This window comes from Trachemys scripta, chromosome 22 (assembly GCF_013100865.1).
Source record: "Trachemys scripta elegans isolate TJP31775 chromosome 22, CAS_Tse_1.0, whole genome shotgun sequence".
In the NCBI taxonomy this organism is placed as follows: domain Eukaryota; kingdom Metazoa; phylum Chordata; order Testudines; family Emydidae; genus Trachemys; species Trachemys scripta.
In genome coordinates, this window is record NC_048319.1 from 5253330 (window position 1) to 5277337 (window position 24008).

Genomic DNA, 24008 nt, shown 5'->3' on the forward strand with positions numbered 1-24008 from the left:
GCAGGGGACTGGAGTCAGGGCTTCTGGGTTCTAGCCCAAGCTCTGAGAGGGAGAGGACAAGGAATCCAGGACACAAACTTCGTGAGTGACCGTGGGCAAGTTTCTTCCCTGCTTCTGTGCCCCAGTTTCCCCCCCATCTGTGAAACAGGGATACTACCACACCCCTGCCCCACTGGGGAGTGGGTTGTTACGAGGCTTAACCAATTCCCAGGGTGCTTTGAGATCCCTGGCTAGACAGCACTACAGAAAGACCTGACGAACCCAAGCACATATCACTATAAAAACAATTTTTATGTAAAAAAAAAACCCCAATCAAACCAAACACGGGATACGAAAGGAGACAGAGTCCAAAGGCAAATTCCCAAGAAAACGGTCTGAGAACAAAGGAACTGGCTCCAGACTGATGATAAAAAATAGCAACCTCCCAGGCTGGGGCCGAGTTTGACTCAGCGGCTCCGACGCAGGCGATTGTATGCGTCATCCATGTAGCACCCAATGCACCTCCGACAAAGGGTTAACCTCACACCCGGAGATACAGCCCTGCTCCCAGGTTTGGGGGGGGGTAACCCCCCCCTTGGACAGCAATGGGGAGGCTACAAGCTACTTCCCTCCCTCCTGCGCACTAAACAAGCCAGCTGAACGGGCGGGGGCGGGGAGAGAGGACTGGGGCTTCCAGCAGGCGTTGGTGTCCCGCTGGCTCACGCTCTGTGATTGTCAGGCCCAGATCTGGCACCGATGGGTATTTCCAACCCTGCCCCCCAGCCAGCCAATTTAGTGCAGAGGATTCAGGGCCAAGCAGCAGCAGCATCTCCGCTGGGGGAGAGAGAGAGAGAGAGAGAGAGAGACGCAAAATCACCTCCCTAACTCCAGGGTGGTAGGAGACAAAAGAAGCACCCGTTGCTTTGTCCGTGCACCATGGCAGAGTAAGAAAAAGGGGAGTCAGGGGACGAGAAGGGGGGTGTCCCCCTGTATCTGCCACCCCTCTGCCCACAACCTGGTAACAGTTCCCTTTCGTATCTCCATTCGCACCAGTTTGGTCTCCCATGCGCCCGGTGCCCTCAGTCCAGAACACTGCTGAGATCCCGCCACACTTCCCCTGCATACCCCGACGCGTGCAGACGGCTGCGTGTGAAAACGGCCACGGGGGACTGCGCGGACAACGAGCGTCTGACGGCACATGCAGCGTCCTGCCTACATGGGCTCGGCTGTTGTGTGGCTGAGTCTGCGTGTGGATGCCCGTTTGCTTGGCGTGTGCTGTGGATTTCCACGGGAGGTCGCGTGGCCCCGTGGACTGCAGGGCTGACGCGTCCGTGGGCACCGGCACCTCCCCGTCGAGAGCTCTGCAGGGCTGGGCGGGGGTGCGCGAGGGCTCGGGGCGAGCGCTCACTTGGCTGTCTTAGTGATGATGCGGGCAGAGAAGTCAAAGAGGTTCTTATTGATCTTCCGGAGCGTGCTGACTTCATCCTCCAGTTCAGTCACTTGGATCTTCAGCTGCTCCTGGTCTCCCATCAGGTTCTGCAGGGAGAGGGTGGCAGAGGGGGCTTGGAGAAGGGGTCTCGACTCCCCAGGCCCGAGGGAGGAGGAACTAGCGGGACAAAGTAACCAGGGTCTCCCCAAGATGACAGTAACCCCCCAAACCTCTTATTTTCTACCCCCTCATCTCAGGTTCCCTGCCCTGAAACCTCTCAGCTGGAGTCACCCCCTAACCCTGTGCTGGGAGGGTTCCCAGGTTTTGGGGAGCATGTTTAACAGACCTTCCTGGAAGCCTTAGGGAGCACCCTGCTTCCAGGGGAACCCCGTGTGCCTGGAAGGAGATGCCCCCCATTTCATGCCACCCTCCTCTGCCAACCCTCGCCGAGCCCTGCTGGGGCCCCCAGGGTGTGCGTGGGACTCACCTTTTCCCTCGTCGAGCACATCTGCGAGTACAACCGTTCAGCCTTTTCCAAGTAGCTCTCCCCAGCCCCCTGCAAGGAAACACATTGGAGGGGTCAGTGAGGCCATGACCCCATTGTCTTACCGTCCCCAAAACCCACTGCGGGACGCTGCAGTGCCCAGAGAATGTCCCAGCACCGCTGGCACCTGGCCGAGCTCATCTGGGACCTCGTGCACACGGGCTGCAGCCACGATTCTCATTTCCGAAAGGAGACGCGGGCGATACAGACGAGATCTCTCCTCCCCGCTCCGCCGTCAGCTGAACAATGCCCACTCCCTTCTCCCCACCCACCGCCCCTGCCCTGGCGCGTTCCCTCGGTACATCCCCGAGATGAGAAGCAGGAGGGTGCTGCAGACTCCCTTTTAGAGGAGTGGGGGGAGAGAGGGGGACATGCTAGCCCCGTCTCCCTGCCATGCACCATCATTCACAGACAGCGGGCGGGAAGCCCCAGGCAGCCGCACCAGCCGTGCAGGGAGTCCCGGGGCCACGCAGACGTTCCTAGGGAGGAGGCAACAGGGACTTTTCCTCCTTGTCCTCAGTGTCCCCTTTGCTTCTTCCCAGGTGCGGAGTCCTCCATTTCCCGGTCCCCCAGGGCCTGTGGCTCCCAACGCCTTCCAGATTGTGCTCTGCAGCCCAGCTACACTGCTGCTCGCAGGTCAGGGAGAAGCCAGAGGTCGGGTTTTACACACCGCTTTCCTGTCCAGCCCGAGAACTGCCCTTCCCCACGCAGAACGACCGGGGAGGTGGTTAAAGGTCGGAGAGCTGAGGAGTTTGCGACAGCAAACCCCAGTGACGCAGTGGAGCTGGGCGACATCGGTGGCGTGGGGAAGGGGTATGCAATTGCCTACTGGTTAGAGCAAGGAATTTCCCAGCTCTGCCACTGACTTGCTGCGAGACCTTGGGCTAGTCACGAGCAGCCCGGTTTGCAAAGGTGCTCAGCTGACTTCCCTGGGCACCAGGTCCCCCCCTCCCGGTCTCTGAAAGGCAGGCTGCATGCCTCAGGTCACCGGTCTCCACGCACGCACAGGCCAGTGGAGGGCGATGACAACCGGGCAGGAGTTGCCTTTGCTGAGCAGAGCTGCAGGGGACGCCGCACTGCCAATGCCTAGCCCTGACCCCTGCTCCGCTGCGTGTGTGCGGGGCTACAGCAGGGACAGATAAGAGCTGCTGGTGAGACAGGGCTTCCCGCTGCCCAACCGAACAAACACAGGGGCTGGGGTAGGCGGCTGGGGAGAGAGGAAAGAGCAGAGGTGGGGCAGGGGAACGAAGGGAACACATAATGAACCCTACTGTTACTAATGTACATCCCTAAAGCGCTGCGTGCGGCCCCCAGCCGGCCGCCAATCCCCGTCGCTGAAGCACGACCACGCCCAGTGTGAACCTCCCCGTGCGACAGTGGAAGGCAGGAAGGAAAGACTACTGCCCCAGCGGGCACCGTGAGAGGTTGTAGGGAGGTGGCATTAATTTAGCTGCATGGGGGCGCGGCCAGGGCGGAAGAGAGCGCTCAGACGCTTGCGGAAAGCGCCCAGGGGAATGCTGGATGTTTCACCTAATCAATTCCTTGCCGGGACAGGGGCCTTGGACCACCTCAGTCTCGCCTACTCCCTGCTCGTGTACATTACCATGGTGGCAGATTTCACACAGCACTGTAGCTCCAGCCGGCGACTGTAACAATCTCGACCGCCCTTGGTGACGTGACTGTGCAGAGGTGTGGCTGGGGGGGGGGAGGGGGGGGAAGGGGACCTACGCTGGCACTGCAGAGGTCGGGCACCTTTTCCTCTCCTCTTCCCTCCTGAAAACCTGCTATTGCCCGGTGCAATCCCAGCGTGTGTGGCTAAGCCCCGACGCCCCACGGTTTCACAGAACCTGAACTGTTATAGCAGAAGTAGGCGACACAAACAATCCTCCACCCAGGCTGGACAGAGGCCCCCTGCGGGACAGCGCGGCCCTGGCTCGTTCCTGGCTCCCTTTCCCATTCGCACCGTCTAACGCCCTCAACACCCCTCTCTCCTTCGCCAGCAATTCGTTCAGAGGCAGAGGGCACCGTGCTAATTAAGCCTTTTCTGTGGGTGGAAGAGCAAGAGAAACTGTTCTTTAATTCCCCTCCACGGGAGGAGCCACGGCTTCTCAGCCACAATCAGTTAATTAGAAACCCCTCCAAAGCCAGCAATTCGTTAGGACACCTGGGGACAGTAAAGAACCTTCAGCCAAGGTCTGCATTGGAGGAGGGGCGGGCAGAGCAGCTGGGCTCCTTCATTCTGCGGGGGCGTCTCGCAGGACAGGTTGATGGGAGCTCGGGGGCTTGTTACTGGGACAGGCTGCCAGTGCAGAGACGTCCCCACACCTCTGGGGATAGAACCCAAGAGTCCTGTCCCCCTGCCACTGCTCCAACCACTAGAAACTCACTCCCCTCCCAGAGCCAGGAATACAAGCCTGGAGTCCTGACTCCCAGTCCCCCTTGCTCTAACTTCTAGATCAGCCCGATTTATGGAACTGCCAGTCCCAGGGGTGCTGGCCGTGACGCTGGGGTTTCAAGCCGTTCCCATCCACTACCCAGGAGTCGGGTATTCTGTAAACTAGGTGTCCGTCAGTCTCTCCGCCCACCTCCTCTGCTGTGCCAGGACAAGCTGCCACCTGGCAGCATCAGCTCAGCAGGAACCAGCCACCTGCTTCTGCTCTGGCTGGATCAACATCCATCACCCCCCCAGGCCCAGCTCAGACGCCGGCGATGTTTGCTCCTACCGGCTGGTGGAGGCCGAGGCGCAGCGTCACCCCCTCGGCTCCTTGATCCTCGCTGCTCTCGGTCCCGTGCAGGTGTTTGCTGAATTTGGGCAGAGGCACGCCGGGCTTGCTGTCTGGGTTAAACATGTTGGCTGGGGCCAGCGTGATGAAGGCGTTTGTCACTGGGCCTGGGGATGAAGGACAAGGAAGAGCCGGTCACGTTTACACAGTTCGGACGCTCCGGGGTTGCCTGGGCAGCCCGGGAAACGAAAGGAAGGGCCGTGTGGCAGCCAGGACTCCTGGGTTCCCTTCCTGGCTCTGGCAGGGAGCGTAGCTTTGTGCTTAGAGCAGCCAGGGGGACTGAGAGTCGGGACTCCTGGGTTCCAAGCCGTAAAAACCCCCAACAAGCTGACCAAGCCTGGGGAGCGACCTTAGTGACTCAAAGGCGTCAAACGCAGGACTCAGGGGGGCCTGCTCAGGCAGAGTCCGAGGTTGGGCTGCTTTGGGAAATTAGATCGTGCAGGGGGTGCTGGACAGCCCCGCAGGGGGTCAGAGCGGGCCCAGCCTGTTCACAAAGCCCAGGGAAGCAAGGAGGCTGGAAGTGCTTGGGGACTCTCCTGCTTTGGGGAGAGAGCTGATGGTGCGACAGGGATGGGGGGGCACCTTGTGGCCCCCAAAACTGAAGAAGAAAGCAGGGAGCGGCCTCTGTCTGGATCTGGCTTGCACCAGGGAGAGGCGCCCAGGCCTCAGCAGCTGGAGGTTATGGGGTTACAGAAGCTGCAATGCTGACGCTTGAGGGGAGAGGAGACCCAGTTGGGGGAGGGGATGGTTGGAGCTGGGAAGGGGTGCGGGCAGCAGGGCAGGCTGACGACCCTGCCCCCCTCGCGCACCTTCCACCCCCCCACGCAGGACCCCTGAACAGCCATGGCAGCTTCACACATGAAGTAGACGAGCTTCCCAAATCCCCCAGGATGTGGAGGAAAGTCCCATCCCGCCCCCCAAGCGGACCTCTGATTTGCTTCCCTCAGCTGCTGCAGGCAGCTCAGCCCCTTCCCTGGGAGATTGGGGTCCCCCCCCCCAGAAGTGACCAGCGCCCACCCTGCCCCAATCCACGTGGTGCCACAGGAGCCAAGGCTCAGGGCACACTCTCCTTCCACCCACCCTAAGCCTTCCTGCAAGCAGTGCAGGCTCTAGGGTCCCCTTCCTGGTGGGGCCCCCCCGTGTGTGTCTTTTGGGGGCTCGGGCGGTCGCTATTTAAAAACCGAGCAAGCGGCCAGGAGTCAGGGCCTCACTAGGCCCCTGGAAACGCTTGGATCTGAGATGTTGAAGAAGTAAAACACGGGCTAGTGTCAGCACTTTGCTGTAATGTACTCTGTAGCCTGGACCCACTTTGGCCTTTCTGCCAGTAACCTGGGGACCCCGAAGATCCCGGGGGGAGGGGTAAATGTCCTCTTCCCCACCCCCCCGTAGTGCCAGGCCTTGCAGGTGCAAGATCCCTTTGCAGACGGGGAGCGACTCCCCCTGGAAAGAGCACCCCATCCCCGCTCCGCACGGTGTGCAGCTGGGAAAAGGCTGCTTGGGGTGCAGCAGAGCGCAGCGGGCCGGCTGTCCTCTGCAGAGCGAGCCATCCATCACCGGCCTGCGCCTCGCAGGCACCATCTGTCACCCACTCATTTGGCAGAGTCAATGAACGCTTTAATTGCTGCTTTTACCCACACAGGCAACTGGTTTCCATCAGTCGTCCTGCCCCAACATCCCCCGCCAACACCCACCCCCCACCCCCGCATCCATCACCCAGGCGTGCACACACACATCACCCAAGCGCACACACACACACGCATCCATCTCCCAGGCGCGCACACACACACACACACACACACACACACACCCCTGCATCCATCACCCAGGCAAACACACTTCCAAATTCTGCCTCCCCAGCCCAGGAGGCTCCCATATGCTCTGGAGTAGCAGGTGGGAGCAGCTGCAGCCTCCCAACTCCGCTCCTCTAGAGGGGTGGGGAGAGGGGGGGTCGTGTGCAGGGCCAGAACAGCACAGCAGTGGCTAATTAAAAACAAGCTCGGTGCATCCCCCCACCTCACTGCTCCATGCAGCTCGACAGCACGGGGGGGTGGGGGGGGAATTCAGCGGGTACACGGCTAAGAGGAGGAGAGAGACGTTCCCACCTGAGCGTGGCAGGCCAAAGGAATGAACGAAGGCGGCTGTGGATGGAGAGAAATGCAGAGGAGAAGGCTCTTGCGCTGACCAAGTGGCGGATGAGGAAGAGACAGAGGGAACGAGGAGGGGAGCAGATCGAGACATGGCCCAGGAAGGTTCTTGCCAGTTTTGGAGTGGGCCCTGAACTGAACGCTACTGTGGGTCTCTCCCTGAGGGAGAAGGGCTGAACATTTGTTGGGGGTGGGTGGGGGGGTTGCTCCCCAGCACCATCCCCAAACCCAGGCTGATCAGAAATCGCCATGGACTCGGGTCCCGCTCACAGGGGCACATGGCCAGGGCTGGCCCTAGGCACCCCACGCGGGGGAGCGGGTAACCGGGGGAGACAGCGTACCCAGCAGCGCTGTGGTCTAGACACAGCAGGACAGTTAAAGGCCTTGCTTCTCCGGCTCAGAAGCAGGCCTCCCCCTGCCAAGGGCTGCTCTCCGAAGCCACCCACTGCCACCATGAGACTTTGGTTAAAATGTTGCTCCCCCCGCCCCAAGCCGACTAACTTTGAAAGCATCCATTAGATTAGCCCCAGGGTCCCCAACAGGTCAGGCATCTTCACAGGAAGGCAATTAGCAAGGAGCGCAGAGAGACCACAAGTCCCCAGAGCCGTCATAAATTATCCTGAAGCTCCGGCGCTGCGCCCAGTCCCTGTTCCCTGCCAGACTGCTGCAGAGCCTGGTAGCCGCAAGGAAGGAGCAGGAGACTCCTTCCCAGAAGCGTTTTGTAACGGACGTATCCACTATCGGCCAGCGAGTGGCTTCTTGCCAACGTGGCCACAGGGACTCGGTCGAGTAACCATAAAGGAGATGACTTACCAGAACACTCCCTCTGCCGTGCAAACACCCGGAGGCCCTAACCCAGGTCAGAGTCCCCGCTCGGTGCTTTAGTCCCACCGCCGCCCCCCTCCTCAGATCTCAAAGTGCTTCACAAAGATGGAGCAGCACCATTTGCTCCATTTTACAGATGGGGAAACTGAGGCACTGGCTGGGGAAGGGACTTGTCCAAGGCTGCAAAGGGAGTCAGTGGCCGCACTGGGAACAGAACCCAGGAGACCTGGCTCCTAGTCCGCCACCCTCCCCACTCCCGGCTTTCTCCATTGGCAACTCCTTCGCTCTTGCCTTGGGCAGAGCCCAAATTCCACCTCCCAGGATGAAGGTCGCTCAGGGACGTTTCTCCGGATTCGACGCTGCTCCCCGCGCTCCCCACCAGCGCGTGTGTTCAGTGAATGCTAAGGCAGGGGGCTCAGGGACAGGGGAGCCCTGCTGGGTAGCCCTGCCTGGAGTCGCAGCTCGTCACTCAACAGCACCTAGCACCAACTCCTCAGAGTCCATCCATCCACCCGCGCTGACAGGCTCCCCTCCCTGCCTGCCACGGACGAGCAAACCTTACGGGAAAGGCCCCTTTGCCTGCCCCCTCCTTGGTCAACTCTAGCTGGGAGCCGCAGCCTCACACTGCCCTCTGACTCCTCGGATCTATTTCCGGCCTCCTCTGGGGTTTGTTCTTGTACTTCGCTCTCCATCCTGGCCTGGGGGCAGCTCTCTCCTGCCCTCTGCAAGGAGAGCATCATTCTCCCGGCTGCTCTAGCCCGTAGGTCACCAGAACATCAGCTACTGGCCCCAGCCACGTCAGCCAGACCTGTGCTGGTCTCTACCCCTCGCGGGCGGGCTGCAGGACCACAGGGTCAGAGCACCGGTTTATGGGATGGATCTGGCTCCTGGCACGAGGGATGGCAGTGATCAGGGAGGGGGAGGGAGAGACCATTGGAAAGTCCCACAGCTCCGGGAAGCGTAGCAGTGAATCCCGGCCTTTCCGCGGCACGTCAAGCTCGCTCGGGCCCTCTTCTGGGCAGAGGGACGAGGAGATCGCCCAAGTGGGGCAGCAGCGCTTCCTGCATTAAATGCTCATCAGCTGGGTCTCCCCTTTATCCAGGCTCAAGCCTCTTCGACCGGGTGGGTGTGTGGGAACACTGGGGGTCGGGCTAGGAATCGCAGGGGCCAGCCTGGTTCCTGCCGGCCTCACCCCATCATTCCCAGTGCCCTCAGGGGCGGGAGCTGCAACAGGGACGAGCAGGCTACACGCGTTATCTCTGAGCCCCCCTCAGTAGCCCCTCCCACCTGCCTCAGGCATGGGAGACTCTGCTTAAAAGGAGCAGCAGCAGCCCCCCCTTCAAGACGCGGGACCGTAGCAGGCTGCACTTCCACAGCGTCCAAGGCACGGGACAATTCACCCTCTCGCACACGGTCCACCCGCCCCACTCTAGCTGGGACCGAGGGAACAATCCGACTGCTCGTCCTGCATGGGATCCGGACGAAGCAGGAAATCAAAGCCCCGCTGTCATTCACCTCCACGGTACTGCAACGGCCCGCATGGTTTCAACGACTGGCCTAGGCGGGCATCGCCTGCAGCTCCCCGCCAAAAGGGGGCTGTATTATCAAGCAGGGCTACAGATGATGGGGGGCCGGCTGGCTAGGAGGGGAATCCTTGTGGGGGTGGGGGATCACCATTCACACCTACCAGCCTGCTAGCAACAAACCCGTCTAAAGAGCCTGGACTGGCAGAGGCTCCAATGCGTCATGCTGTGCTGAGGCTGTTAAGTGAAGTGTTGGGCCCGGGTCACCCTTCTGCCCATCCCCTCACGCCGCTGTCTCCCCCCGAGAGCATGGAAACAAGCAGTAACGGACAATGGCAATGTGGAGCAAGGCCTCGGGACACGGCCACCCACACCCTCACAAGAAGGCAGAGGGAGGGGAGATGCCTTCTTCTCTAGCCACGTCCCAGTACAAAACCCCTGGGTATTAGCATCCTCCCAGGCACTTGGCTGACTCGGGAGCGGACGGACGGTGAGAACCCGGCCCAAGCTCTGCCAACGCCTTGCCATGCAGCGACCCACCTACTACTCCAGTAGGGCATGAAAGCCTCACCACGGAGCCCCCGGGTGCATCCGCAGCCCGGCTCAAGGAGCCCACGGATCTGCATGTTCTCAACAGCTGCAAAAGCGGCTGCGAGTGGCATCCCATGTGGGCGGAGCTTATTTTGCGGGCGGAGCTTGAAAAAACATTACCCCTCCCCAACCTGATTCCTGCAGAGCAGCCGTGGGTGCCTCTCTCCAGCTGTCAACTCGCTGGGGGAGCGAGGGGGGTTAAGCCACCCCTAGCCCCACAGCAGTAGGCTGAGGTCTCAGCTCAGACTGTCCCAAACAGGGAAAACTGGCGCAAGCCGTTTGCTCCTGGCTCGCTTTGCTACGCTCTGCAGGGTCGCAGGGCGGGGAGGGAGGGGTGCGCAGGGTCCCGGTCACCTTTGTGATTCACCGTCCGCAGGCACTGCTTGCTCTGGATGTCCCATAGCCGGACTGTTTCGTCATGCGAGCCGGAGAGCAGCAGGCTGCCGTCTGTGGAGACGGACAGACAGGTCACCTGGTTCCTGTGGACAGAGGGACAGCGGTGAGAGACCAGGAGGGCTTGAGTGGCTGCGCTGCCCCGTGCTCGTGGCTGTGGCCGGTGGGTTATGGGGACTGGGCTGGAGGTTAGGAGAGAGGAGCAGGGTTGAAGTGGACACAGGACACCCCACTGGCTGGCCACCTCCACTCCCCGTAGGCGGGCTGCCTTGCCGTCCAACGGCTGCACAGTAGGGTCCAAGCCCCTCCTTCCTGGGGTTGGAAGCACGTCAAGGCCCCTCCTAGTTCTGCGCTCTGGCTAATGCAAGGAACGGCCCGGACGGACCAGCATCCTGCTTTCCTCCCCGGGGTCACCGCAGGGCACGCAGGGGCGGGGGGGTTCCTTGGGACTCCAAGGCCTTGCTGGGACACAGGCATGGAAAGAAAGGGGAAGTCACTAATCAGCTACCGACTCAGGAGGGGAGCAGCAATGACGGGCGCCCCTCCGCCGTACACCCCAATGCATGCCCATCATTCACTGCAGACCCTGGGGTTGCTGAGGCTCCGCCCTCATTCCCTGACATGCCCCGCCCAGTCCCTCCGGGCTCCATCTCCTCTTCTCCTCCAGCTGCTCCCGGCCTCTTCTCCCCCTTCGAAGGGGTTCAGTGGTGGTGCCAGTCCCAACAGGCCAGGTACCCTGGACCTGCCTGGCTCTTTAGATCACAACTGGGCAGGGACTTGGTTTAACAACAAAAATCATGGAGCTGGCGGCAACTCCGTGGGTGCTTCGGGGCTGGAGTACCCATGGGGAAAAATTAGTGGGTGCTCTGCACCCACTGGCAGCCAAGCTCCCCGCCCCCCCCCCTCCCCTGAGTGTGCCGCGTCCCCGCTCCCCCGCCTACCTCCCAGCGCTTCCCACTTGGCCGCTGCCAAACAGCTGTTTGGCAGCATTAGCATGCTCCGGGAGGGAGGGGGAGGAGCAGGAACGTGGTGCACTCAGGGGAGGAGGTGGGGAAGAGGCAGGGCCGGAGTGGGGATTTGGGGAAGGAGTTGGAATATTGGCAGGGAGGGGACGGAGTTGGGGTGGGGACTTTGGGGAAGGGGTGGGAATGGAGGCAGAGAAGGGACGGAGCCGCAGGGAAGGGGTGGAGTGGGGGCAGGGCCAGGGGCAGAGAGGGGGTCAAATACCCACGGGAAAGAGGGGAAGTTGGTGCCTATGGCTGGCACGATATGTGCCGTACCCCTCTGCTTGTGGGAACAGAACCCACGTGGCCCAACTCCTCCGAGCCCACTCTAACCACTGAACAACACTCCCCTCCCAGCCCAGGAGTCCGGAATGCCTGTTCCCCTCTGCTGTCTGAACACTAGGCCACACGCCTCCCAGAGCTGGGAATAAAATCCAGGAGGACCTCGCTCCAGGTCCTCTGTGGTAGCCACTGAATCACACTCCCTTGCGGAACTGGGCACAGAACCCGGGTGCCCTGACTCTCAGCCTTCTCTCTGCACCACTAGACTCTCCTGCTCCCATGAGCAGTGGGGGCGAATGGCTGCAGTACAACCGCCCTTCCCTGGGTTATTTCTCATCTGGAATTCAGCTCGGTGCGTGGAGTTTGTGCTGCTGCCTCTGGCTGCCAAGAGGCCACTGAGGGAAGAGGAGGCGGCGGCGTAACATCACTGGCGTGACCTGGTGCTAGGGACGAGCTGGTGTTGGGAGCGGGGTGCTATTAGAGACAGAGCGGCTGTAAGAGCCACGCCTCACCTGTGCCCCCTGAAGATCTTCCCGTTCTCCCGCTCCGAGTGGAAGGCTCGGTCTCTCTGAACAGGCTGCGAGAGCCAAGGAAGGAGAGAGAATTAAGAAGAGAATCAACCTGGCCTCTTTCCCTCTGCGGAACTGCAAGCGCCTCCCTGGAGCTCTGCTCAAGGGGAGAGCAGGACAGGGACAGAGCTGGATGTGAACCCCCTCCCAGGTCTGGCCCCAAGCTCATTTCAGGCCTTGGGTTGTTGCAATCCCATGTCAGGACGGCGACCACCACAACACGGCGCAGCATTGCCCGGGGTTACGGCCCGGGACCAGTGCAGACAGGCAGCCTGAGCTCCATAATCCATTGTCCCTTGAATCAGAGTTCGCCCCCTCACAGAAGCAGAGGCGAAGGACACGTGCTCTCTTCTGCAGCGGGGGCGTGTGTGTGTGTGTGTCCGTCCGTCCATCTGGCGGACGGACACACGCACTGGGACACACCCCCGGCAGGACACCCGCCCAGGGCAGCTGCCGCCCAGATGGCCCCTCCCAGATCACTCACCCAGGCACAGAGGTCGACCTGAAAGATGGAGCCGTCCATGCCGCCACAGAACATGTGATACTCGGAGAGGTCAAGGGTCACCGCCATGATGCCCACATCGAAGAGGACAGAGAGCAGGAGCTCTCCAGAGGAGATTTCCCAGAGCTGGGGGGAGAGGAGGGGGGAACAGAAGGGTTAATTAATTGTTTAGGAATAGCATTATTAGAACATGTCATCCTTCCTTAGCACCTTCCAGCAGGGGGTCTCGCAGCACTTCACCAGCATTCACTAACCTGCCTGGGAAGGAGGAGCAGCATCGCCCCAGGCTACAGATGGGGAAACAGAGGCACAGACCCACCAGCCCAAGGTCAAAGCAAAGAGTCCTGACCAGCCCTGTTCTCCTCACTAGACGACACTGCCTCCAGGATACAGATGGGAACCAATGCTGCTCAACACAGAATGGTTACCCAGCCTCCTGCCCCCCCCCCCACCCCCCTTCATCCACTTCCAATTAAGCCACCTGATCGGTCCAGGCTCCCTCCTTTTATCTAGGCTCTAGAGCCGTCTCCCCTTCCTGGATGCTTTTCATTCTCCCCGGAGATCACCGCCCAAGAGGGGTAGCATTGCTTAGTGGTCAGAACACAAGGCTGGGTGTCCCAGCTGCATCGTGGCCTCACTGCATGGCTGGACAAGCCCCTTAATCTCTGTCTCCCCGCCTGTAAAACGGGGATCACATCATCATATCCCATGGCAGTTTCCCTTCCTAGGGACTCACCGGAATATTTTTATGTCCTATTGTGACGTTATTGATATAATCTGGGACCATATAGATCATTGTTGCAACCAAGGTCCTGTAGTGGCACCCAAATCTTGTATAAAGGGGGTCAAATGGGGTGTCTAAGACAAGGTTATGGTTTGCTGGTTATGATTATGCTGTCTGTATGTGTGTATCAATTTTGTAGTTGACGTTATGAATATTGGCTCTATACTGTCTGTATTTCAAACTTATGCTATGCTGCTGGGTGACATCCCAGACAAGCTGGTGTTAGCTCTGCCTAGCCTGCTTGATGGCCCATTAAGGACCATCAGCTATACAATGGACCCATTGAGAGAAGGCAAATATGCCTTGAGACTCAGCAAAGTATGCAGGGACTGGCCCATGTGACTCTAGACTCCATTTTGCTGTAATTTTCCACAGTAAGGACAAAGAGGTGTTCTTACACCTGGAAAATACTATATAAGGCTGATGCCTCATCTCCATCTGGTCTTCAATCCTGCTTCATACCTCTGGAGGGACTTTGCTACAAGCTGAAGCTCTGAACAAAGGACTGAGGACCCATCCCAGCGGGGGATGTATTCCAGAGACTTGATCTGAACCTGCAGTTTATTCTATCGCTGCTGCAAGCTTGAACCAAGAACTTTGCCATTACTGAATGTAATTGATTCCATTTAACCAATCCTAACTCTCATCTCTATCTTTTTCCTTTTACGAATAAACCTTTAGATTTTAGATTCTAAAGGATTGGCAGCAGCGTGATTTGTGGGCAAGATCTGATTTGTATATTGACCTGGGTCTGGGGCTTGGTCCTTTGGGATCAGGAAAACCTTTTTCTTTTACTTGGGTATTGGTTTTCATAACCATTTGTCCCCATAAGGAGTGGCACTGGTGGTAATACTGGGAAACTGGAGTGTCTAAGGAGATTGCTTGTGAGACTTGCGGTTAGCCAGTGGGGTGAGACCGAAGTCCTCTTAGTCTGGCTGGTTTGGTTTGCCTTAGAAGTGGAAAAAAACCCAGCCTTGGGCTGTAACTGCCCTGTTTGAGCAATTTGTCCTGAGTTGGCACTCTCAGTTGGGTTCCGCCAGAACCGCATCATCACACCTATGCTGGAACTGGCCAGGCTCAGAGGGCCTGGCCCCGTACGGCAGCCTGCATGGCTCGGTGCTCCTGCCGGACGGAGGGATTGCCAGCTGGGTACGACTCAGAGGGCTCTAACCAGGCACCTCCCCAGAGAGCAGGGAAGCTGCCAAGCGCATGGTGACATAGGTTTGAGGTGACAGAATAGTTGCTAATGTTCGGAGGAGAAACCCCATTAGGACTGGCAGGTCTGAGTCATCGGAGAGAGCGCCAAGGACCTGAACGGACTGCAAACGAGAGAGGCTGGAGCTTAACCCTTTGGGAGCCGCACATGCCCTCCGGGGCACCCAGCAGCGTGGAAACCACAGGCCGGGACTCCGGAGCTGCCAGATCCAGGCCTTACCTTCACCGTCTGGTCGAGGGAGGCGGTGGCCGCTCGCGCCAGGGGGCCTCCGAAGCCGCAGCACAGGTCTGTTATGGGCAGGCTGTGTCGAGACCACACGTGGCGGGGCTCCGGGATCTGGGAGTGCTCCACCTGCAGGGTGCTGCCATGGGAAGAACAGAGTGTGTGTGTGTGTGTGTGTGTGTGGGGATTTAAATGCAGCAGGGACCGCGCAGCTGCCACGCGAGGGAGCAAGGGCTGCGGTGGGGATACAAGCTCCAGGGAGCAGCAATGCAGCCGGGGGGAGCATGAAGGCTCGGCTGCCGACACCTGGGACGCCAAGCCGGAGAGGGGCCTGGGACGATGGTTCACTTTGCGCTGGGGAGAAGGAGTAGCGCCCCCTCCAGCTAACTAAGCCAATGACAGTTTCCAATGGGAGCCAGGCCAGTTTCCCCTCAGCTGGAGGCCCTACGGGGATGCTCGTGGGAGCCGGGGAAGGGAATGAGTCGCCGCAAGACCGACCTCAGCCTCGTGGAGATGCTGTTCAACCCCAGCAAGGAGACCAGGATCAGAGCTTGCGACTGTCCCCGGCTCCGAAACGTCTCAGCCGCAGCCTCCTCCCGCTTGCGCCATTTCGTGGAGCCATCAACGGGCAGGAGCCCCCACCCCGGAGACGACGGCAGGGCCGGCAGCCTGCTGGTGCAGTCTGGCATAGCTCCTTCCCGCCCCCCCCCGGACGTACTCAGGTGCCCAGGACGTTCTAGGCTCCTCTGCCTCCCAAAAGCAGCCGCAGCAGGATCTAGGCTGTGTGCCACGTGGCCCAGGATGGGGTCGGGTTAGGACGCTCAGAGATGGCAGCCTGGTCTTGTTTCCTAGATCGCGGCGCAGCAGAAGCCATCCTGCGACCAGCGACTGCTACTCCCCCATCCAATCCCACCCCTCCCCTCCTCGGTGTCTGCACCAAGGGAAAGGCAATTCAGGCACAGGTGCTGCGTGCCCAGCGGCCGCGCAGGGTCAGACTGGTGCCTACGGTTACAAGTTAGTTACCGACGTCCCCGCCCAGGGAGACTCACAGCGGCACTAGCTCAGACCGCATGTGACAGGCAGGTGGGACCCAGCCCACAGTAGGAGGGGCCGGGCCGGTCAGCAGCAACGCAGGCGTCCCTGAGACAGAGCAGGGAGAGGTCTCCTATACGCTCCGGAGGACTTCACCCCCTTTCCAGCCAGGGTAGGATCGCTCCCTGCCGTACACGAAGCATTTTGTCCATTAGCCATGAGAATCCTTTGCCCTTCTCTAGTGCCTTCATCAGAGGATCTCAAAGCACTTTACGAACATTGACTTAACATCAGCCCTCCCTTGGGCGGCCCTGGCGTGCGGCTCCATTCAGCAGACAGGGACAAGCACGACACCAGACGGGTGAAGGGACTTACCCAAGGTTCCCGGCAGGTCAGTGGCACAGCTGAGAACAGACATCTACAACCCTGTCACCCCAGCCCCCCTGCTGTAACCGTTAGACCACACTCCACTCCCGGAGCTCGGAACAGAACCCAGGAGCCCCCACTCCCCTCCCCGAGCTGGAAAGCAAGCCGAGGAATCCTGGCCCCCACTCTCCTGCTGTAGCTAACTAGACCATGCTTCCCTCGGAGAATTGGGACTATAACCAGGAGTCCTATGTCCATATACCCCTGATCTAGCCACTAGACAATGCTCCCCTCAGAACTAGGAATAGAACCCAGGCACCCTGTCTCCCAGTCCTCCCTCCCCCTTGTTACTAGACAGCATTCCCCACTTAGAGCTAGGGAGAGAACTCCGGAGGTCTGACTCCTAGCCCATGTGACACCAACACACACACACACACACACACACACGGTTCCCGCATGTGTCTGGTTACACGGAGTGTGCTCCTTGGGAAGGGGCCTTTGACACAAGCAGTTTCCTCGTGTGCAGGAAATACACCTTCCTGGCCAGGTGTATCCAACCAGTTTATCTGCGGGGGCGTTTTCCTGCCTGCTTCTCCTTGGTTTCTATACGTTGGCTTTAAAGGACAGAACATCCCTGGTGGAACAATCAAGTGCAACCCCTCACCTGGGAGAGAGCGAACAACACCTGGCCCCGCTCCTACTTCACAGCCAGACAACAGTCGGAGGCTCCCCACAGCCACTGCTCCTGCACTGGGCTAGACAGCGCCCCCGGGTGGAAGAAGCCCAAATTTCCATTGCTCCCCAGCACCGGTGGATGGAGCCCCAGCCCCCACTGCAATGTGACACTACCTGTAAAGGTTCCACACCAGGACCAGGCAGTCCTTGCCCCCTGAGAGAAAGTGACTGCTGTCGTCGGTAAAGCAGAGACACGTGAGGTCTTGGTAGTGTCGGTTCAGGATGGCGAGGAGGTTCCCACTGGAGACCTGGAAAGCAAAAGAAAATGAACACGGGAAAGCCCCTAGACTTCCCAGCCCTCATTCTCTACTGGCCTTGGAGCAGCATCTAAAAAGACCCATCAAGATCCCACTGAAAGCAGCAAAGAGGACAGTCCCTGTTCCAGGGAGCACACAGGCAGGATGCAACAGGTAGACAAAAGAGCTAAACAGCGTGTGCGTGGCTGACCTTGCTTCGTTCATCTGCGGACTTGAACAGGATGAGCTGGGACTTCACTTCGGGAGGCTGCCCTCCCGCACTCCCCAAACTAACCTGTCATTTCAAAAGAGTCGCTCGCCCCCCGGGTTGCGAAGAGACCCTTCGAAACACGCCTGAGCGTAACTGACGCAGCGACGTCTGCTTGTGTCTGCAGACAGCTTGAAACAAGTTTAGAGAGGGGAGAACTGTCCCCCGTTAAACTCAGCGGGATTAAGCTCTGGAACCTAATGTCAGTGACTATATCAGCATGGATGCCTCTTTTGCTGATCAAATGACAAAGAAAGAGAAACTAACATAGGATTCTCCCAAGCTCCGCCACCACTAGCTTTTCTCCCTGGTTTATTGCCAATGAAGTTGGAGATTTGGGGCCCTAGGATGTTCCCACCAAGAACGGCCACGCCTCTAAAAACACACAAGTTCATTTCCCTGAGATCTAAATACCCGTACAGCTGAAAGAGGTTTTCTGATCAAGATTATTAGACCCTTCTATTGCACATAAGATAGTAGGTGATGGGGGCAAGGGTGCATCTTGGAGTTACCATTACTGTTACTCTGGGTTAGGCTCCCCAAAAAATACGTTGCACCCCGACCCTGGTTCCCTGTCCTGTGGGGTGGCAGGGGATGTCGGGAAGGAATTCCCCTCGCTCAGATTCTCTCTGAACACAGCTAATTACCCGTAAGGCTGGAGGAGCTGCGAGCCCACACAGGGATGCCGGACAAACACATTTCCGGGGACATAAAGAGGACAGCTGCTGGGCTGAAATATTCGCTTCACTCCCTCGCTCTCATTAAGTCCAGGTGAAAGGCGGCCAAGGGCAGAGCCCTAGCTGGGGCTCGGCGGAAACAGGACTTCAAAGAAACGGGGCCTCAGTAGTTTTGTTCAGCTTCAGGGCTGAATTATTCAGCTTTCGCTGGTTGGCACGAGGTGAGGAACAGGTCCTGCTCTGGGTGACAGAGGGCTCAAGTTGAGAGGGCTGGGAAGGATCCATCTATCTAGGTACTTACCTGCCTCACAATCTTTAATGTGCTGAGAGTGCAGCAGGGCAGTGCTGCTGTTACCCCATTTTACAGATGGGAAACCGAGGCACAGAAAAGAGAAGTGACTTGCCCAAGGTCATGCAGGAAGCCTGTGGTGGAACTGAAGTTGGATCTCCCAAGACCTAGACTAGAGCCCTAACCCCTGGGCTAGCCTCTCTCTCTGGGATGGCGTAGGCAGCCCAGCAGCAGGTGTGAAACGCTATATTGCCTGGGACCGGAGGGTCCATGCTCTGCTCAGCCCTTCAAGGCAGGTGAACCGAGCACCACGCAGACCATTGTGTTCTGGTCTCTCTGATGCATCCTTACAAACCAAGATCCGTTTGTTTCACCCGCACGTTAGAGAGCCCACTTTTCATGGTAGCTTCCCCCTGGCATTCTTGGCGGAAGTTTCTCTCCCCTACGCTGCTGTCTGCTGTGCTGCACTGGGCTCCGAGAGGTGGCCGCATTTCAGCCAAGCTGGGTGCACATCAGCGTCAAGTTCTTTGGGTCGCTCTGGGAGAAAAGGTTGCTAAAGGTGTTCCCTGAGGGCCTGGCAGGGAGGGAGCCACACAGAAGAGATAGATCCAGTTTCCAACTTGCTTTCAGATTTGTGCATAAAAAGAAGCCAAGCCATGATGAACTGGAGACTAGACGGACTCGCTGTTAAGGCACGAGACTCCTGGGTTCCATTCCCAGCTCTGGTTCTGTGCGGCCTCAGAAAAATCCCTTCCCCATGCCTCAGTTTCTCCATTTATCCAATGGGACAAAACACTTTCCTATCTATCGGGGGTGGGGAGTGGTTTGTGAGGTGGAGTGAGTCGGTGCAAAGTGTTTTGAGAGCACTGGTTGGAAAGGGCAGTATTTAGTAGATACAGCCCGGTAGAGGGCAGCTCACAGCATCTGTCACGGAGCTCCTGTGCGCCCAGCATTCCCGACTCAGCACTTGGATTGAATTATTATTTTTACTGTACCACGAGCACATTTTAAAAGCAAAATCTGATCAATAAATATACAGCTGCTCAAATAAGGAGGCTCAGAAACATCCCCTGGGTTTGAGAGCTTTACAAGTTAGACACTTCGCGGTTTAGCTCTGGGGCTGGGACCAAGTCATGTCTTTCTTATTTGCCCTAGGAAGCGTTTAGCACATTTTTGGGCCCTGCACAACTACTAAAAAACGCTGCAATCATCAACACTTAAGGACCAAAAGAACTTTTAATTCAAAGATCTCAAAGCTCCTAACAGGCAGGCAAGCAGCATGAGTCTCCTTTTGCCAATGGGGAAACTGAGGCACAACGGGAGAGGCTATGCCAAGGTCATCCAGCAAGTCAGTGGGCGGAGCAGGGAATAAAACCCAGGAGTCCTGACTCCTGGCACAGCTTATCCTGTCAACAGATTGTCAGGATGATCAAAACGATTGTAGATTTCCCTTTAAGCTGTGTCCCGACACACCTCCTACCAGCCGCTTTGGGTAGCCTCAGCTCTGAGCCCAAGGATGGAACGGGCCACAGGAAATTAAGCTCCCCTCTGATCTGGGGATGATCAGAACCAGCCAGCACCTGTCACCAGCCCTGACCTCCCATACAAATGTTAAGTGGGGAAAAAGAGTGCTCACCAGAGAGGAGACCCAGCACTCTCTCATTGGGCCGCCTGGCAGGGCCCCTTTCTCCCCTTACATAGAAGAACAGGCTGCTGGAGCAGCCCGGGGAAGGAGGGGGGAGAAGCATCTGCTCACACAGCTGGCTCCGAGACCCCAAAGTGTACCTGACAGCTTCACACACCCATGCGCAATAAAGCAAATGCCCTGCTAGAAAGGCAGCCCCTGCCCCCTTGTGGCACTTTCTTGTAACTGCACAAAGGTGGTTTCCACACAAGCAAAGAATTCCTAAATTATTTGTAACTGGCCTAGAAAGTTCTCAGCCAGTCAGAGAGCACAGATAATGTGTAATTACCGATGCCAAATGGGATGGGACTTTTCAGTAACTGGACCATACGCAAATCTCTGCGCTCGGATCGGCTGCTGTCCCTGGAACTCAGTGTCATTCGACAAACACGTGCCTCAGTTTCTCCCCCTCAAGGATTGCTGGGTCCTTGTGCCTCCTCAGAGCTTAAATTCATTTTTTTTTTTAAACCCAGTTAAGTCTCAAAAATATTTAGTGAAACTTTCAAGCTGGCTCCCAGCTTACCAGACAGTTCTGTGCCCATAACACATGGCACTCCTGGCTTTTCCACATGCCAGTGAAAAGCCATGAATGGATCGAAAGGCCTAGAACAAAGGCCTAGGGCCCGTGTGAAGAATCGGACTCGTGGCACCATATATTTCAATTCACCATTTCCTGAGCTAATGCACACTATGGCCTTTGGAGGCAGAGCATGGCCTAGTGGTGAGTGCAGGAGCTAGGACTCCTGGCATGTACTGAAGGCCCTATCACTGATTCATGGCATTACCTTGAGCAAGCCCCCAACTCAATGTCTTAGCTCACAAATGGGCGTAATATCCCCCCACCCTGATCCCAGGAGCACTGTGGAGTTTCATTAATAAAGCGTTTTGGATGAAAGGCATTCAAGAGTTCAGGTTGTGTTCATTTTGCCTACAACACAAGTCTAGTTCATGAACAGGAAGCACCCTGAAGCGATCATCTACATAACCAAAGTACCAACCAGAAGTCCTCTCTTTATTAAGTGCCAACGTGCTCAGTGTTGTACTCGACTGACAGTTCTTGCCCCTATGGGAAATGAAAGATGGAAACTGCACAGTCAAGCTCATTATAGCAAATATATTTTATTTTTCCAATAGCCTATTGAATGAGCTTGCTTCACTGTAATGGTGGCAGCTTTTTATTGGGGGTTCTTTATCAATATGTGGTCTCATTTCTAACTCAACAGCCTATCCAGCTTCTTCCAAGCAGCCCTCAGACTTCTTACCTCCCACAGATAGATGCTCTCAGCAATGCCTGCCAGGATGTAGAGACCATTAGGGGAAGCTGTCAGGCAGGTCACCAGCCCAGGGCAGATGATCTTCTGCTGGAGTTGGTCCTAGGAGTACAAAGAATGCAAAGGGGTATTAGCATTCAGTGAGTGGGCAGAGATTCACTGGGGGTGGGATAGGATCTGGGAAGAGGAATTAGGACCCAGATTTAATTCCAGTCCAGGCTGTTGGTCTATTCTGATCAAGGAGATGAAACAATGAAGAAAACATTAATTCACAGTTGCTTTGTAAATATGGAAAATACGTAGTTGGTAGAAAAGAGATAGCAGGAAAGCAAGTGATGTCCAACTAGGTGTGGTGTGGCCAACTCGTGATCCGTGTAGAGACTGGGTCCCAAAAATTAATGCACCAGTCATAAAAGGGGTAGTTCAATGTAAAATAAAAGGTGGATCTGGCAGTCTGCTTTCAAATGTGTACATAAGCTAATTAATACTTGTATATTTTACATGTGTGGTATACCCTGCACCCACCCCACGTGTAAGTCCAATCACCTCCGGGTAATTTTAATTATATGTCAACAAAAAACAGTATGTCAAGTTCAAAGTCAAGCTGAGTTCTTTAAAAAAAAAAAAAAAAAAAGAAGTAAATTAAGTCTTGGATAAGGTCATAGAGGCTACCCCAACATATGCCATAACAGGGAAGCCATTGCTGAGAATATCTGATTTCCAATGTTTAATGCGCTTCCTTAATACATGGTTGGTTTCTCTGCCTGTACCACTGGAGTTTGCAGATGAAACAGAGAAAGGATAAGGGTGAGAAAGGAGCCGAGGAGGACGATGATGGAGCAGAGGAGGAAGATGAAGGACAGACAAAGGCTCTCTCCACACTGTGGTTAAAACTGTACTAGCAACAAGATTGCTAGGAACTTTGCTGGTTTGGTTTCAACTACCAAAGGGGTGAGCGATTCAACTAAAAGGAAAGTTGGACAGATCTCGGTTTCCCTTCTCTCCTATCCACAAGGTTTCAGCCACTGGAGGTGGAAGGGGTGTTGAAAGGAAAGGGATTTGAATACAATTCTGCTCCATTGTTGGGGAATCCTGGAGGCTCAGCAGAAAGCAGCCCAGAGGGTAAGGAGATCATAGAAAAATTAAAGAAATAAAATAATCTGAGCCCCCCGATTAATGGGTCTAACGCTGCCTCCTGGTGGATGCTCTTCTCTAGCTCTGTGGAGAAAGGGAGCTGATGGGAGCGGAATAAACCCTGGGATCGGGGTGAGGAAGGGGCTGTGCATGAAGATATCTGGGCTGGTTGATTTTTTGCTCTACAGCTCAGCGAATGGGAGTGACAAAGGACGGGAGATTCCAGGTTTGGGGCAGAGGGTTAGGCCCGGGACAGGCAGCGGTCTCATCCTGAAGGCTGATGAACATCAATGCAACCTGCAGCCAGCTGGGGCTTTTCTGTGCGGCTGGTGGAGTGGGGGGCAGCGAGGTTGGAGCAAGTGGAGTCCCCATTTTTGGCTGGAGTTAGGGTGACCAGATGGCTCGATTTTAAAGGGACAGTCCCGGTATTTGTGCATTGTCTTATATAAGTGCCTATTGCTCCCCCAACCCCGTCCCGATTTTTCACATTTACTATCTGGTCACCCTAGCTGGAGTGCAAGAGGCAGAGTGTGGAAGTTAGGGGACAGGAGTCCTCAGGCTCAGGAAGAATCTCTCTGGTATGTTTCACTGCAACTCCCCACACTGGAGAACTCTCCAGCTGTGCTGGGGATTATCGGGGGTCGCTGGGATGCCCTATAGTGGCAGTCCCCGGTACACTGTGTGGGAGATGGGGCTCTCGGGCTCTCTCCTGGGGTGAGTCCCTGGTATCGGGGGGCATCCAGAAACAGGGAGAACGGGTGTCCTGTCTTTCATGAGAGGTCATTCCACTCACTGGGTGGGGGGGGATCCCAATGGGGGCTTCCAGACCCAGAAACTTCTTCAGGACCTTTTGATAAAGTCCCAGTACTGGGCGGGGAGTGTCCAGAGGGAGGGGGGCCAGGGGTTGCCCATGCTCAAGCAGAGCTCTCTGGGGGGAGCTGCCACTTGCTGGATAAGGAGTCTGGAGATGGGGTGTCTCTGGGGCTGCTCCTGCCCAATGAAGGCTTCCAGAGCCCCTTGCTGGGGTTTCTCAAGAGCGTCACGTGCTGGGGGGGGGTGAAGGGGGTGTCTCCCCAGCAAGGAGGTTAGGGGGAGGGGAGCTCCAAGGTGGGTTCAGGGGGAGTGCCAGAGAAGGACTCTGAGGTGGGTCCCTGACTGGGGGCACTGGTAGGGAGAGACTCTGAAGCAATGGGGTCCCCGAGGGGGGGCCCTGAGGTGGGGGCCCAGGGGTGCAGCCCAAGAGGAGGGAGCTGATCGGGGTGGGGGCTCCCGGAGGGGCAGGGCCCAGGTCCGAGGGGATTGATCGGGGACAGGGACTCCTGGGGGGACGCCAAGGGGGGGCAGGGCCCAGGGGCGGGTCTGAGGGAGTTGATCGAGGACAGGCTCTCAGAGGGGCAGGGACTCCGAGGGGGATTCGGGGGTGGGGGGGGGGGTCCGAGGGGATTGATAGGGAGGGGGGGCTGAGGCGGGAAGCCAGGGGGGGCTGGGGCAGCCCATGGGGGGGGCTGGGGGGGCCCAACAGACTA

The 24008-nt window shown here is 57.4% G+C and overlaps 1 protein-coding gene across 1 annotated transcript in view; it reads right to left on the reverse strand.

Annotated features, from left to right (window-relative positions):
* Nucleotides 1–266: 266 nt before the first annotated feature.
* The window catches only part of WDR18 (WD repeat domain 18), a 24432-nt gene continuing 690 nt past the window's right edge, over nt 267–24008 (reverse strand). Inside the window, exons 2-10 of the mRNA XM_034755422.1 lie at nt 21340–21450; nt 17038–17171; nt 14788–14929; nt 12551–12694; nt 12010–12074; nt 10173–10297; nt 4676–4842; nt 1896–1964; nt 267–1515 (exon numbers count right to left, since the gene is read on the reverse strand). Coding sequence (XP_034611313.1) covers nt 1384–1515; nt 1896–1964; nt 4676–4842; nt 10173–10297; nt 12010–12074; nt 12551–12694; nt 14788–14929; nt 17038–17171; nt 21340–21450 — 1089 coding nt within the window. The 3' untranslated portion in view covers nt 267–1383. The remainder of the gene's footprint in view (nt 1516–1895; nt 1965–4675; nt 4843–10172; nt 10298–12009; nt 12075–12550; nt 12695–14787; nt 14930–17037; nt 17172–21339; nt 21451–24008) is intronic.